Source organism: Hippichthys cyanospilos, chromosome 4, assembly GCF_059441005.1.
Source record: "Hippichthys cyanospilos isolate Australia breed blue-spotted pipefish chromosome 4, RoL_Hcya_1.0, whole genome shotgun sequence".
NCBI lineage: Eukaryota > Metazoa > Chordata > Actinopteri > Syngnathiformes > Syngnathidae > Hippichthys > Hippichthys cyanospilos.
The window spans coordinates 11,406,202-11,423,075 of record NC_142372.1 but is presented as its reverse complement, the minus strand read 5'-3'; the positions used below and the strand labels follow the sequence as shown (position 1 = coordinate 11,423,075).

General features: G+C 37.8%; 1 protein-coding gene across 2 annotated transcripts; it reads right to left on the bottom strand.

Annotated features, from left to right (window-relative positions):
* Positions 1-938: 938 nt before the first annotated feature.
* Positions 939-16,579, bottom strand: cnsta (consortin, connexin sorting protein a). 2 transcript variants are annotated; one of them, XM_088413995.1, is made up of 13 exons: positions 16,438-16,579; positions 13,628-13,725; positions 13,025-13,402; positions 11,389-11,939; positions 10,528-10,558; positions 9,879-9,965; positions 8,678-8,759; positions 8,097-8,118; positions 7,943-8,024; positions 6,654-7,171; positions 6,253-6,441; positions 4,065-4,218; positions 939-2,907 (listed from the first exon to the last, which is right to left on the bottom strand). In XM_088413995.1, exons 2-13 carry the CDS (start codon positions 13,638-13,640, stop codon positions 2,696-2,698), a joined length of 2,319 nt encoding a protein of 772 aa, XP_088270121.1. In that variant the 5' UTR covers positions 13,641-13,725; positions 16,438-16,579; the 3' UTR covers positions 939-2,695. The 2 variants fall into 2 exon arrangements, with proteins under 2 accessions (XP_088270121.1, XP_088270122.1); XM_088413996.1 differs by lacking the exon at positions 16,438-16,579 and having other exon boundaries at positions 13,025-13,397; positions 13,628-13,668.
* Positions 16,580-16,874: the final 295 nt, after the last annotated feature.

Sequence of the window (16,874 nt, the reverse complement as noted above, 5' to 3'; positions counted from 1 at the left end):
CTACAGCTGAAACGTGTCAGCCGCTATGCTGGCACAGTGGTGACAAATCCAAATTGGGTCCTCTCTCCACGACAACACATCACGTGCTTGTCACACCGCTTAAGCCCCACTCCACACATCTACTATTACTACCACATTTCGGGGATACTTATCTCTTGCATGTGATCAGTGATACATAAACCGAGGCCTTAACAAATCAGTCCTTGTCCTGGAAGTCATTGGTGATACAATATGTGACTGGAGAAGAGGTGACGAGGTATTCGATACTGTGAATTCACAGATGAATGTGACTTTTTTTGAGAGTAAAACAAAGGCTATGGTTGCATTTTTGTAAGGTTAAACTTTGGTTCCTGGTCACGTGATTCTTCATTGGTATGACAGAATTTCTAGGCGGGAACTGATCATTGTAATAATCAATTCATGTCGATTCATTGATGAATTGGATTAGATTTTAGATTTAGATTTTCAGCTCTTGATTAAAAAAAACAACAAAAAAAACAGGACATTTTTACTAATTGACTTTGCAGAGATGGATAACAAGCTTTTTTATGATTTGGTTAAGGTATCTGGATCAGTCCATAAGAAGTCAGAAAAGAGGCAAATATGTTGCTCATTTCTAAAGTAAAAACATCGCAAATGTTTTGTCTTGACTCAAAACAATATCAGTTTGCTTCCATACAGGACTTAAAAGCTGAGTACAGTATATCTAGTCAAGAGGCTGAAATTTTGTGGTTTCCTAAATATAATCAGCAATTCATTTGTTTTATATATATATATATATATATATATATATATATATATATATATATATATATATATATATATATATATATATATATATATATATATATATATATATATATATGTGTGTGTGTGTGTGTGTGTGTGTATGTATATAGGGCCTAAGCCATCACAGTGGAAGGAAAAACACAATTAAATCCATGTTTCAACCCCAGACTTTACTTCAGGTTAGACATTGACAGGTACCAAAGATTTATTTTGTCCCAAGCTCAAACCTCAGTGCTCTGATTAAAAACACTGCTTTGTTCAAATTTCATTAAAAGAAAATACAAAATATAAAAGTTCAGACCAACTTATACATCATTAAAATTTGCAGGCAAGAAAGACATTTCCATTACATTTTTGAGTCTTTTACTTTTCATCCGCAAAACATGGCTGTCATCAGCACATGAGTGGTACACAGAACTTAATGAGACACATTGACATTTTGTTGTAAGCTCTTTTTTAGAAGTGTTTTATGCTCAGAAAAGAGTACAAACATAATCCTCTTCTGGTAATATCACAAAAAGACCAACTTGCCGGATAGAAAAGTGACACAAATAAAATGACACTTATTGTTAAAAAGCATCTGATTACAAGATAAAGTGGCCAGATGAGTAATGCCATTAAGAAAGATTAAAAGCTTCTGTAATGTGCAACAACAATCATTAAGTAAGGAGAAGGACAAAATCAAAATGCTTGCATCTGCTAAGTCATAAATTAAAAACAGAAACAACTGAACAAGATTTTCGGAGTCAACTGAGCCAGCCAGACAACTCGTGCAAATGAAAACGAAATAATTGCAATGCTTTACAATGTAAAACAATGATGTAAAGTTTACATCAGAAAGTGATGTGTGATAATACTGCTCTAATCTAAGACGAGTCATAATGCATAAACTGTAAGACACTACGTGGAAACGCCTCTCCTGTATGACACAACCGTACCTTTGCCGTATTTGTTCGATATTGTTTGCGGGCATCCGACAAAACATGCAACGTGACATGTTTACAGGTAGATAACGGATGTTGAAACGCTTTTATATTAAAATGCTGATGCACTGCAAGTGCAATACAGTATCGTCTCCAAAACGAGTTCCCACGTTTCTCCACCCAAAGTGTGAGAAACTTTCAAATTTGGAGAAACAAAACAAACAGCGGCTCTCACCATGAGGATGCTACCCGGATATCCTGAGATGCAAAGACACGACTGGGCAGACACAATGCTACAAAGATATTATAATTACAAAGAAGAATTATTAGTTGCAAGAGGTCTCTAGTCTGAGGATAATATTGCAATATTATACATATTTAAAAAATGAACTGTACCAGTGATGTTAAACATCCCTGTAAATGTATGTTTTAGATCAATTTGTAAATGTACAAGTAGAAGACACTGCGAAGTGATCAAACAATGCATAGTTTAAGAACAGTGTTATTCATCATAAATTGTCTGTGGTCCAGCAACAGCTCAATTTCCATTCAAAACAAAACATGAAAAATACATAGTGTGAATGCCTTACATAATGACTGAAAACATTCATTCAGCATATTAACACATGATTAAGACTTATAAATCCATATTTCATTTGAGATTTACAAAAAAAATTAAAAAAAATTAACAAAAGCAACCCTAGAGGTTGCAATGTTTTGCAAAATACCCATGAGGCCAGGACTTGTGCAGCATGTGTAGAGAGCACATTCGAGCCCCCCAGTTTTTTATTCCACACCTGACAACAGTGTCAGCTGTTGATCCTGCGTTATTGAACGGGTTCAAGGTGAAGTATGGCTCCATTTATGGTAGATTTCTAACTCTTGGAGGGCCTGATGTCTACCCACTTCTCACCATAATAAATGTCTTGGATGACACTGACCTGTACAAAGCAGACTGTCGTGTGTCCTTTGTTGACGAGCCGCTACGTGGAACTGGGGCCTAACCACTGATGGATCTGAGCTACGGCGCGCTGCATCTGTCCAAAGTAAAAGTCCACATTTCTGGAGAAGTCCTGGCAGACGGAGGAGTGCACGTCACCCAGAGCGCAGTAAAGTGTAGTGCCGCCCATGCTGATTACCACAGTAACCAGACAAAGCAGGAAAAGAAGCAGGCAGGAGTCTCTGCCGCCAACATCTGCAAAACAGTTGAATCAAGGGCAGATAAATTATCCATCCATTTTCTCTACAGACAACTGGCATCTAGACTAGCCTTCTTTGGGTAAAAGGGTTGACCATACGTCTATGATTTATCCATTTCAACTACAGTAAAGAGTCGTAAGAAAAGGTTTGAGCACCCCGATCATTTTCAAAAATTTCCTTTGTAAAATCATTGGTTGTTCGGATTGGCAAGTTCAGTTAAATAGATCATGTAGCAGACAAACACAGTGATATTAATAAATGAAAGTGTGTAATAATTAAGCAAAAGAAGGCAGGTGCATAAATTTGGCCACCTCGACAGAAAATGTAAATCAATATTTAGGAGATGCCCCCTTTTGCAGAAATATCAAGCTCTAAACGCTTCCTATAGCTTCTAATGAGGGATTGGATTCTGGCTGAACAGGCTTCTGCCGCATGACTCTGGCATACAGCATCTCTCGTGCAAAGTGCAACAAGATCATACTGTAGGTCTTTGGAGCTGGTCTTCGGGTTGAGTTTGACTGTTCTCGCCTTCCTTCGCCTCAGCTTATCTAAGATTTTTCTTGGGCTGCCACTTCAGATCTTAACAAAGTGTGCCTGTGGTCTTTCATTTCCGCAATAGGTTTCCAGAGTGGAAACTGATAGCTGAAATCTCTCAGCTAGCCTTTTTTTTTTAATCCTTCGCCCAAACCATGATTTTGAACAATCATTGTTTTCAGGTCATTTGACAGCTGTTTTGAAGCTCCCGTGTAACCACAAAGGAAAACAAGGTACAAAAAGAACAACTTCTAACTGGCCACCTTTAAATGCCCTTTTTCATGGTGGGCTTCATCTGCGTCTGTTGGTCAAGGGTCAATGAGCTTGCCAAATATTTTTTCCCCTCATAATTACTGCTAAAGCTACTCAAATCAATGAAACAACAAGGGTTCCCAAATTTATGCACCTGCCTACTTTTGTTTAAGTAATTACTGCAGACCTTCTGTAAATTCTATAACTTCATTTCACTTTTCAATTATCACTATGTTTGTCTGATATATATGTTTGACTGAAATTTCTGATCCAAACAACCAGTGATTTAAAAAGGAAACTCTTGAAAATGATGCCTCACCTTTTTCATTCGGCTGGCTATGAAAATGAGAGAATTCTGAAACTCACCACTATCAAAGCCATCATCTGCAACTTTGAAGCGGACTCTTCTTTTGGCAGTGGGTTTATCAGACCTGGATTTTGAACTAGCAGACAAACTAACATCGTCTGAAGGCAAATTCCTCTTCTTCAAAATGGAGATGAGGCCAGAGGCAGGAGACATCTGAGATGGTACAAAAGAAAGAACATGGAACAGTCCTATCGATGTCTCGCTCTTTATTAGTCAGATTCCCATTCACCACTAAGCCTGTTTATTTGCTTGTATATAACCTAATTCGCTAATACTGGGGTAGCAACGAGACTTTCTTTGGTCCATTACTTAAAAGTATAGATAAAAAACATACAATTTAGATTGCAGACTAGACAGTTATAACTAATCACAGTCACAATACTAACAACACTCGCTAACACCACAATTTATCGTCAAAGCGGGGCATCCAAACATTTTTATCTGAGGGCCGGGCACAGACAAATACAAGGACATAAAGGTCGCATTTTTTGTTCACGTTAAATTATTAAACATTGTAAAAATAGATTATACAAGTCATTATACGTAGTCTATACAAAGTAGTTATTTATTTTCTTTTATTACTTGACCAAGGCAAAAGTGTTTTTTTTTCTTTTTTTGGTAAATGTCACAGGCCACCAAAATGTAGACGGCAGGTTGAGAATGGCCTCCTGGGCCGTACTTTATAGACAGCTCTAGAGTACAGGGTTCTCAATAAACACAATCATGTCAATTTCCATGACAATTTTGTTGTCTTGCGAAATGGTCATGCCTATTACAAACTAATAAAACTAAAATGTAAGGCTTCCTTTGATGGTAAATATTTCCAAGCAGCATTCTATCCACTGTTAATCATGACAAAGACTGATGCATTAAAGTTTACACTGAGTTGACAGCGCAGGGCTCGACCAACCCCCTTGTTCTGTAATATTTTCGGAGTGCATGACCGAATCACTGAGTCATAATCAAGATGAGATAACACTAACAACTGAAGGACCAGATACTGTATGAAGCTGCCGTCATAAACTTAGCACATCTTTTTATAATAGACCCAGCCCTACCCATTTTGGTTACAATCTTAATTACATGACTAGACCAATGCTTTTGTTAATTTACAAAAAAAAAAAAAAAAACATGCACTTGCTCTGAAAGAAGGCTGTTTAAAATGAGCAGCAAAGGCTCAGGTGTCTGTGTATCACACAAATAAGCAGGAAGACACCAACCCCCAACATTTATTACACTGCAGTGGGCAGTGCTTATGTAAGTCCCAAAGAATCAATAAATGGCAAGTCAGCACTAATGGATGTCATTTTTTTGTGCTTTTGTTCAGATTGCATTAGATAGATATCAAAATACTGTCAGAGTCATTATGTTGAGGGAAAAAAAAGTGTCAGTCATCTCTGGGACTGTCAAAAAAAGAGGGAAAAAAAGCATACTTACACCACACTAGATAAGACATGAAAACATACACCATTGCCAATCCACATATACTGTACAATCCTAGTAGGGTTGCAAACTAAGAATTATTTTCATCATTGATTAATCTCTTGTTTTGTTGTTGTTGATGAAGTCAGTGCCATTGACAACTATACTGTAGATGTCAAAGATCCATTTGAACTAAGATGACAATGAATGAGTTAATCAGACTTTCTTTAAAACTTGGTTTGATTTCCAATCTTTTTTTATTAAAAAAAACAAACAGGACTTTATTCAAATTGACATTGCAAATAACATTTATAATATTGTTGCTGGACAGAAAGGGTTAGGGTTCTTTGTAAGAATGATGTCATTTATGATATGTCTAAAATTCTATAATACTAACATGCTAGCTAATGTTAGTTCTTATCTTCAGCATGTTGTATAGTGCTGTCTTGAATGCGTTTAGCTCGTTAGCATTTTCGTTTGCGGCAGGTATTTCCCTTTGGTATATGTTAGCATGTGCAAAGTTTTTGCATTGAAAAGTACTCATTTACAACTAATTAACGTTTTGTATTGAAATTAATATCATTTGTATTTCAATGATATGATTGATTTAACCAATGCAATTTTTGTACAATTTGAGGCAGCAGCCTAAAAGGTATTCTCGAGACTCAAGCAAGTTGAGAGCTCCCATTAGTTTGTCATTAATGGTGAGCTCATATTTTATCCGTCAAAGGCTGACTATGTAAATAGACATGAATGTATACAGACCTCTTCTATAGTGATGAGCTTGGCCATGTCATCCAATGTGATCACTTCTTGGAAGGTATCTGCCAGCTCAGCTTCGTAGTCTTCCTGCTCCTCCTCTTCCTCACCCTCTAGCTCGGGGTGTTTCGGATTAGCCTCTTGAGGAAGATGGACATCATCATCATTCTGCAGCAGGCTGCTTTCATTTCCCTCCTGCACTCAAAATGGAATGCAGCACTTAAAGAGTAAACATTCATATTCAGGAAACAGCAACAGATGTTCCACACCCACTTGCACTGTGCTAACACTTAACTGTATCTGGGACAGAGGTTGACATTTTATCTCATGCTTCATATCAGAAAGAGCCCAAGTTCCAAACGTGTACATAGCAAAACAAAACCACTCAAACAAAATAAAATTCGTACCTTGGTCTCTGAACAAATCTCTTTTTCTGACACTTGAGCCTCCTGAAGCAGATGTTCCCCCTCCACGTCGAACGCTCTGAGTGCTTTGCTCTCTTCCTCACCCTCTTCTTCTTCAGTCTCATCTTCCATCTTCAGTGACTCCCCCACATTGCTCCGCTGGTCTTCCCTGTCCACCTCCTTTTCCTGTGTCGACCCTAAATCTCCTCCCTGCTGCTCTGCGGGTTTGGTCTGATCCATTGCTCCAGCTTCAGAGGGGTGCAACACATCTCCCAGGGCTGAAGTGGTGCCTTCCAGACACTCCCCTTGCACTCTGCCACTGGTCTCCTTCTCATCAGTCAGCACAGTCTTATGGAAACAGGCCGTCTCTTCTAAATTGCATTCAGGCTTTTTCCTGTCTTTTTTGCAATTGTCGGCTGAATCGAGCCGATGCAAAAGATTAATGGAGGGCCTAAGGAGATGGCTGTTCTCCCGGCAAGAAGAGTCTTCGTCTCTTTTCTCCAGTCTACTTTTAATGTCAGCTGGAGAAAATGAACCATAAAGTAGAGTCAGGTATAAAATAATGTAACTGGCTTTAAGATGGTTGATGATGATGACTTGGGTCAAAATATAATGATGAAAAACTGTCTATATAATAATTAAATCCTGAAGAATAAATAAAACCTGCCTTACTTGCCATCAAGCAAGATTTTTTTTTTTTTTAGACAGATCTTGCACAGTGCCGGAAATATAATAAGAGGAAGTCTCACAAAAATTGTCAAAGGTGTGCGCGCGCATACACTCACAAACACACGCACACGCACATACAAACACACATGGGCAAACATGAAGTACTGCCATTTTTAGGAGGTACAACAAGTAAGCTATTAATTGAGGAGCTGATCGATTAGCAAAGTAATCACTGATTATTTTCGATAATCAATTAATCATTTAGTTTTTGGAATTTAAATTTGTACAAAACCTATATTCTCCAATTTCTGTGCTACGTGATGAAACCATATTGATAATTGTTTTAATAAATTATTTGCTCTTACTTTAGAGTTCAATAATGATTTTTTTTTCTGAAATTACAAACCAGTAACTGAATCAACAATAATTTTCTGTCAGTTTTAAATACTGTCTTATTTTTGATTAAAACAAATTAATCGATTATTTGAATAATTGTTAATTGCAGCCCCAGTCACTGTCAATGTAACAAACATTATATTACAAAAACTCCCCAAATCACATTACAGACTTGTGTCTGTGGGTAGAAAATCACAACAAACATCTTTAAACACAGAAGAACCTACCCATGTAACTTTCTCTTTCATTGGTTGGAAGTAATACGTTCCCTTGTTCAAGCAGGGGCCTTAGGAAGGCCAGAGATGCAGTCTGTAACACACATATTGCAAATTCTTAAGAAAAAAAAAACAACATTGAGTATGATTGAAAAAAAAGTCTTACCACTGCATCTGTAGCGTTTGGTCTATAACAAGAAGAGAGACAAAATGGTGGTGAGCAATCATTTAGTAAATTAAGACATGTAAGGTAGGTGATGCTACTTTACTCTGCCAATCTAATATTAGCCTGAGACTACTTCCCAGGCTATTACAAAGTGTTCTAGTGTGTGTGTGTGTGTGTGTGTGTGTGTGTGCGTGCGTGCGTGCGTGTGTGTGTGTGTGTGTGAGAGAGCGAGAGTGAAAGTGTCAAGTGAGGTGAAACCTTAGAGGCACAACAGCTCAAATGTCTAAAAGTGCACAAGTAGCAGTCATATCGTTGAAGAATTACTGCAATACTCAGCACAGCACAGCATACATACATACACTCTGCATTTGTGTTACTATGAAGGACCTTTAGGAAAATATGATGCAAAAGTGGTTGGTTCACAAACAGTACACTTCTGCCACCTTGTATATTTATTTTTGGATAAACATACTGTATACTGTGCTTGGAATTTGTATTTTCTTTATTAAGTTTACTAGAACTTCAAATACAGTAGTAGTCTGCCTGCCAGACAAGTGTAAACCAAAAAGACAAACACTGACCGAGAGTGTGTTTGGCAGATTTCTTTGAGAGTGTCCAGATTTTGAGCTTCGAGGCTGGTTGCGCTTCTTGTACGCTGACTTTCTATAAAAAACAAACATAGAGAGAAATATTACAATGAATAAATTAGTGACAATTTTAAACTTCGTAATCTATCTACATAGTGTTTTATTCTTTACAACTGCAACCCTGTGTACCAGTGTCACTAAAATGAGATGGTGGAGTTACGATGACAAATATTTATGTAGATAATTGACGCATTCTGTATGATGCTAACTCGCAAAAGTGGGCCACAATGACCTATTTAAGTGGAATGTGCACCTTTTACATTGAAAGGTCTGTCAACTAAGACTTAAGTAAAGTAAACTTGTGTTTTTTTTTTTTTGTATAAGTGTGTTGAATAGTTCCTATTTGGGCTGAAAAAAGTTCTTGAGTAATTTGTGGACCTCTGTTAAAAAATTCTCAAGTCATTTTTCTTGCCCCAAATGCCCACTTATTTGTACACTCATCAAAAAAAATGGGCCAGGTCATCGCAGCAACAACTGTTAACATTTTGCATGATAGTAAAATATGCCAGAAATTGAGAAGGTCAACTTCAAAATAAATCTTACGTGTCACGGCGTAATAACTTGACTAGTCTTTCAACTGCAAATGCTGCTCCCAACTTCGAATACAAACAACATGGTGTTGTTCCAAAATCATGTTCAATCGCCAATTCAGGGCGCTAGCAAATAACTTCATTATGCTGACAGTTGGCACCGGTTGTATGGCAGAGTTAGCTAGCAGCCCTTGAGTTCTTCACTTAGGCTATCCATCCATTTTCTAGAGTCATTCGTCCTCACAAGGGTCGCAGGCTTGCTGGTGCCTATCCCAGCTGACTTTGGGCAATAGGCGGAGGACACCCTAAACTGGTTGCCAGCCAATTGCAGGGCACACAGACACAACCATTCACGCACCCAATGACACCAAAGGACAATTTAGAATGTCAAATACACCTTCCATGCATGTTTTTTTGGAGCTGGAGAGCCCGAAGAGAACCCACGTGGGCTCAGAGAGAATGTGCAAACCCAACACAGAAAGGCTGGAGTGAGGTGGATTTGAACTCGAGTTCCTGAAGTGTGAGGCGAACTTGCTAACCACTGCTCCACCTCTTTTTTCAGAAGTTGGTTGAGTGTAATTGCAGAATGAGCTACTGTAAATTACCCCACTGCTGCTGAAGAGCATTCAGGTTTTCCAACACTCTCTGGTGATAAAGCCTTTCCAGTTGAATACACTGTAAAGCCAACTGGTCTGAACAAGTCAAGTTAAAGAAGCCCCATAAAGGTTTTGGAAATAGAACATAGACTGTATTTGTCGACTTAAAATTTAAAGAAATCGTAGGAGAACAAAGTGAAACATGCAGTGAATTGAGTAGCTGGCGCTCATGTTTATGTATATGTTGGAGCAGCCATAGTACAATCCTTCTTTTACATGGCTCAGTAGCCCCCCTCTCACATCAAGCAGCCCCTCTATACATGCACGCATGCACAAAGATGTCATGCAAGGATGCTTGGCATAGCTCCCTGTATCTTTCTTCTTTTTTTTTTCAGATTACGTCAACTTTTCCTGTTTTCTGACACGTCTCTAACAGTGAGTTGGACTTTGCCCATCTTTGACTGATTATATTGTTACAGACGTTTTGCTGGTTAAGACTACAAGAACACCTTGCATTAATAATTGTCAAAATAAAGATAATTTGACATCAAGATAAGATGACATATCTCTTCTTCTGGGCAAATTCATTTCAGTAATCTGTGTGTACATCTTAACAGTTTTTACCAAGTGCATAAAACACACACAATGATAAGGATACAATCGTCATGACGGACAGAGGCCTCTGCAATCTGTGGGAAAAGAAAACAACCTTTAAACAATGACAAGCGCTTTTATGATTTCTACGAAAAGAACCAAAAAGGAGAATGAAAGTGGACTCACATTCACTCAAAATTCAATTTAAACAAAAGAAAGATCAACGTCACGAAAGATGTCACAATAGAAACTCTACCTCTCAGTGTCAGTGTCACATTATGTTGCTCAGATGATTACTGAACAAGTGTGTATGTGTCTCAAGTGTGAGCGAGAGCAAAAGAGAAGACACAAAGGCTCTCACATTTCAATTTAAAGGACCAGTACACATTTAGAGAGACCTTAACAAAAGACATTCTAAGAACATTTTAAATTAAAAGAAGAATGCACACATGAAGTCAATAATAAAATATATTGACTTAAAAGGATTCTTTACTGCTTCAAACATTTGGAGTAGTTAAAAATGTTGATCACAATTAATTTGACAGCTTTTGGTGATGTTCTCAAGCTACATTATCAACTTAATTTTAAACCAAATATTGCCCTTTTACTGTTAAAAATGGCTAAATAAGTATCCCTTTAAAGTAAAGTATTGCCAAAAAGCACAATTAAAAATGAATGTTTAAAACAAATCTTATGTTTCATTAAAAACTAGTCTTGCATACATAAACACATTCTTGCAGGCGTGCATCAATTAATCAAACTGACTAAAAAAAAACGTACACGTCTTATCCAGGAAGCAATCTTAACTATCTGACAGGTATGGCATCTGCAGGGTTATGTGTATGTTTCAAAATGACCCCATACTTTAAATAATACTGATTTTTACAGCTGAAAGAGGTGGTGAAATAAAAGAAAAAGAAGTTACCTGGTGAAGGCCTTGTGGAAGGGAAGCATCATCTCCTCTCAAGGCCAACTGTTCCAGAGACACCATCAGAGCAGAGCTAGGCTTTATGGTGCAGGTGGGGACTGAAGGGGAAGGAAACTGATCTGAGTGTGTAAGTGTCATTTCAGAAGTGGATTGCATGCCAATGGAAAATGCAAAGGGTTCTGCTGTTTGACTACTGAATGTGGCGAAAGCATTGGGCTTTATGTGAGATGCTGTCTCCAGATGAAGGTCAGAAACACTAGGGCATTTTGGGAGCCCCTCAGTGGGGGGAGAAGTGCTAAGAGGTCCAGAAAAAGATTGTGCATTTCTGGCAGCAGTTGCCGAAATATGTTCAGGTCCATCAGTGCAGCTCAGGCCCATGTGTGAGGTTAAAGACATATGAGGGGAAAGCGCAGTCCCCGTGATGAAGGTATGTTCTGATGTGTCCTTGCCCAGTTCTAATGGGCTGATGGGACACGATGTTTCTCGGAGCACAGGGGATGTAGGTTCCGGACTCGTCACGGGACTAAAAGGATTCTCCAGCAGACTTCCTACAGTGGGAGAGGATGTCATATTAAAGAGTAATTATGTATTATTTTATAGGTTTTGGCGAATCTCACTCAAACTCAGTCTGCGGCTTACTGTCACTTGTAGTTGTAGATGTGTCAAAACTAAAATTGACTATAAACTATTTAAACAATCAAGTAACCATTTTAAGACATTGTTTGACTTATAGTAAATTGTCCAAATGTGATCTGATTTCAGCCTCTCAACAGTCATTATTCTCTGAACTTTTACCAGTATGGGTTTCCAAAACACTGGTGAGTACAACATACTGCTTTTTTTTTTAAATGAACCGTAATCAAGGAAAAATGGTTTTGCAATGTACTTGAATGCAAAATAAAATTGTATTTATCTAAAAAAGTTGATTTATCTATAAAAAAAAAAGTTTCCTTTGGTGTAATGATTAATTTATTAACAACTAATCATAAGTAAATTAGTCAATCTTATTTTTGGTTGTTGATTAACTGTTTAGGGACCTAAAATTGTCAGAATAGTCAGAATTTTAGTCTCTCAAATAAAAATATTCTCATAATATCTTAATCCAGCATGGAGGCAGATCTATTATGATTATGTTGAATTTTTTTTTTTAATTGAAAATATTTGCTTTGACTTTGGAAAACAAGGTTCAACATTTTTGCCAATTTTCAAACCAAAAACTGAATCAAAAAAATTTGTTCTGTGATTTCATTTTGATAATGAGTCCCATTTTTTAAAAACTTAAGGTAACAAAATAAAAATAAGATTTCAAATATCAGATTTGATTCATCGATTAATATATTGACTGATTAAATAGTCACTTGTGACAGGCCTAGTGTTTTTTTAAATGTATTTATTTTATTAGTAATAAATAAGGATCAGCACAATGGCAATTAAAATAAGTTCAAATAAAGCGTCAAACTTTGCAGAATATTTTTCATCCTACTTAAAATGTGTGTGTCATTACTATATGTTTTACTTATAGTGGCAAAAGCTATTTTTCTTATTAAAAATTGTGTCACAAAAAAATCCTGTGTCTTATTAGATACTTATAAAAAGGTGTTTTGATCTGTGTGATGTCACTTGCTTTCTGTACCTGTTTCAGAATAGGAGGAATCAGTCATGGGAGTATCTGGAGACTGGCAGTGCATTTGGCAACTTGATGCCTCTGATTCCTCCTCTTCATCCTTCATTACCTCATCAGTGTCCTCTTCTTCTTCTTCTTTGTTTGTGCTTTTGTGTCTCTCCGACTCCTCCTTGTTCTCCCTATTGTTGTTGAGAGACACTTTGGAGGATAGTCCAACTCCGAAATCATCATGCAAAGCTGACGTATGTTCAGTCTGTTGGAGTGGGTTGATCTCATTGAGGTTTTGCGGTTGGACAGGAAGACATTCAGGGTGGGGTGTATTGTCACAATGGTTGACCCCACCCACTGGGACTTGTGACATTATTGTGCCCTCGTAGTCCAACTGGTCTGGAAAAAACACGGAACCACATAACGTATTAAAATGAAAAAAAAACAAATAGAGAGACAGAGAGTAAGATAGAGACATTCACTGCTTTCACAAAATCGCGTAAATTGTGTAATAAACTTAACATATCAATGTAGGTGACTTTTCAATTATTCAAAGCAACAATTCAGTATTTAGGGCTAAGAAGTGTGAACTGTGTGGCTTTAATGAATATATTTTTCACTCACCTCCATGATCCATCAGACAACACCCTCGCAAACGTTGACCTTTTCAGCCTGTTGACACCCTCTTTCCAGCCACAAGATGAGAATGGAAGATTGGGCCGCTGTAAAAGAAAAAATAAACACGACACAATTCAAAATAGTCTGACTCATGCATTAGTAAGTGAGAGCAAGTGGGGCAAAAGGAGGCAAACAGGTTCAACCTCATTCCTGAGGTGACAAGCCTTTCTGACCGCTAAGAACAAACCTACCAACACATCATAAGTGTCAACAAAATATTACCTAAAACATAACTGACACAACTTGTAAAACGAGAATCGGAAAACCACGGTTTGTACCGCACACACACATTTCCTGGAATCTGGACAACAAATCTCTGTCAATCATTGTCAGTTAATTATAAATATTTTTTTTATTTCAACCCCTCAAAATGTTCAGTGGCATCAGCCCTATCCATACATATGTATATTTACATGTACAGTATATATTCCAAGGCTGTTCTGTTTCTAAGAATTTTCATTTTGTGAGAAATTAAAAACTTTAACAGCTATTTAACACTGCAGATTTCGCAGACGGGATTATGCCAGTATAATGTAATGCTTTGGTATACATGTAAAGCTTTCCTGCAACTATTATTTCTTGGATCGAAGCCCTTTGTTAATTCCAAGTCCCGCAAAGCATAGCAAAAACTTTGCATTATGAGAGTCATTTTAAGCCACTCAATGAAGTCATTGAAAGGCTTGCAAATGACATAAATTGTCCGCAAGCGACCCCTGGTAAAATTTCTATTACACCCTGTTAAGAGTTGCCATTGAAAGGATTAATACACAAATAGGGGAAATGCATGATCAAACAATATGTCCAAAATTGACAACATTTCCAATTTTTAATGGCAGTAAATGAGCCCGACATGGGCTAAATGAGACCTACAAGGTGTACCTCTCGACCTCCCGTTTAACCATTGAGAAGGGCCAGCAAGACGGAATATTGAAAGTTAACATGTTTTGACAAGCTACAGTATTCAATATTTTAGCCTCCTGTTTTTTTTTTTTCATGCTTTTCCTTTGATATCACACATCTAAAACACCTAAAAGCCTGAGTTGTGTCAAAATTTCCCCAGGGGTTAAGTAATCAAATAACAACACTTTGCATTCATTTACTAATGACACAGAAGGAACTTTTGTCATTATGTTAGCATTATGTTTCACGCAAAAAAAAAAAAAAATAGAACCTAGGTTTGGGGATTTAGTAAGTCTATAACAAAAGTGTCCAAACATTTTTCTCTGAGGCCCGTATTTCAAAAACAATGAAAGATGAAAGCGCTAATTTGAAATGTTTTTTAAACGTTAATTGATCAAGCACACCGAAATCAATCAATCATTTCATTTGCATGATTGTTTTTATATTGACTATTACTGTTTATGTGTGAAGGCGTGTGAAGGTGTGTGTGTGAGAAACCGTTACCTAAACATCTTTGTATATGACAAATACTTTGGGATTTTACAAAACTTTGGGCTTGTCAGAGACCCTGTACCCCAACACAAATGGCCAACCTTTGAACTGAAAAGCATCTAAATTTTATTTCTACATTCAGAACTTAAAACAGGAGCAATCAGTTGTAAACTCACCAGTTTTAAGCATCATTAATGTGAAATTTTCACATTTTGTACCTTGACACAGAGTCAAAAGAAGAGGAAACCATTTTGCTTCAAAAAAATAAATCTTCAGTCCTTACTGTGTTATGAAGACAAATTCTGTTACTAATTTAGTTGCATGGTGGCGTATTCACACAAGCTCTGTATGTAAAAACAAACTTGAAAACAATTTTTTTAGGGCTATATCGTAGGCCGCTTAGAAGAATGCAGGTGGCTCTCAGGAGATAGTTAGGACACCTCCTAGTCATGATATGTGCTGAAAGAAAAGATGCAACCATGTAATCTCATACAGAGATGAAATCAAAAACAACCTCCATGACCTCCTGACCTCAGTGGTGCATTAATTGCCATAAAACAGTTTTTTAATCAACAGCATCCTAAAGGGTCTCTCCCCACAGCGCATCATTTCCTCTTCTCTGCAGGGGGTCATAAATTATGAAGTACATGAGGAATGGAAAGAGCTCCAGAAAGAAAAGACACAAAGGCCTTCCGAGTCAAATACCCAATTGACAGACTACACCCTGTTGACATCCTCAACAGTCCATCTCATTATGGACATTGGCAGGCTTCTAATGAAAGCTTGAAGTGGTGACAATCACCGTGATGGTGTACCCAATCAAATGTACTTCGGTTGTTTTGCTTGCCTCTCGCCTATCTTTTAGATTAATAACAAACGGTGTTTAGTTAACCTAGCTATGTAGTTCAGCGGCAAACCTTTCGCATGACACAACAGGCTAACGAGCACATAGTTCCGTTCAGTGACAGTAAATTGCCAGCTCACGACTAAACGTTCACGTGATTGCTAAGAAGACACACTGCTACTCTGCTTCAACATTTGCTAGTTGCTCAATATGCTAGTAATGTCATTTTCCATTCACTGGCGCTGCAGGTTTACGGTTACGATAATTAGCATTACCGTAATACTACCTGTTCGAAAATTCACGAGGCGTGAGTTGCTGATTAAGTACAGCATGCGACTACATCGTAAAATGGCTTTATATAGGAAGTTTTCGGCTCCGGTTACAAATTGTGTCATCGTGAAAAATATACAGCGGCGTTGGCTAACGTTAGCTCGCCATCCACATCTGCATAGAGCACCAGAAAACACGAGAACCATTTCATTGCGTCTCTGAACAATCGTTTGTTTTAAATAGACCTTACTTTTGTTTGCTTCCGAAGGGGTACTTATTTCACATCGTCGATGGTCAGGAAATCCGACAGGAATGCCACCTCTCGCTGGCAAGGTTGGCGAAAAGGTGACAGCTTGGATCTCGAGTGACACCTTGCTGAGGCTGTTGTTGCAGTGACAACCGTCGGCCACTCGGGAGCGATGTTGTAGCTTGGTGTCGCCCTCTCCAGGTGACAATGTAACGCGGAGCAAAATATTAATTCCCTTAGTATGTGGGCGCCGATAATTAAAGGATGTCAACCCCCAAATTGTTTCCAATAATATGTTCTATGTGCCCCGCTAGTTTAATTACTGCATTCTGATTAATGCTTCATTAGTTGAAATAACCAAATGTACCACTTTTTATCCATCTAAAGGGGGGGGGGTGGGGGGGGGCATTTTACCACTTGCTTTTGAAAGCTTATGTCAT

Coding starts and splice junctions, on each gene's coding strand:
- cnsta (XM_088413995.1), bottom strand. Junction 9,966..10,527: donor CTCTGTCCGTCATGACGATT/GTATCCTTATCA, acceptor TGACTTGTTCAG/ACCAGTTGGCTTTACAGTGT. Junction 6,442..6,653: donor AGATTTGTTCAGAGACCAAG/GTACGAATTTTA, acceptor TTTTGAGTGCAG/GAGGGAAATGAAAGCAGCCT.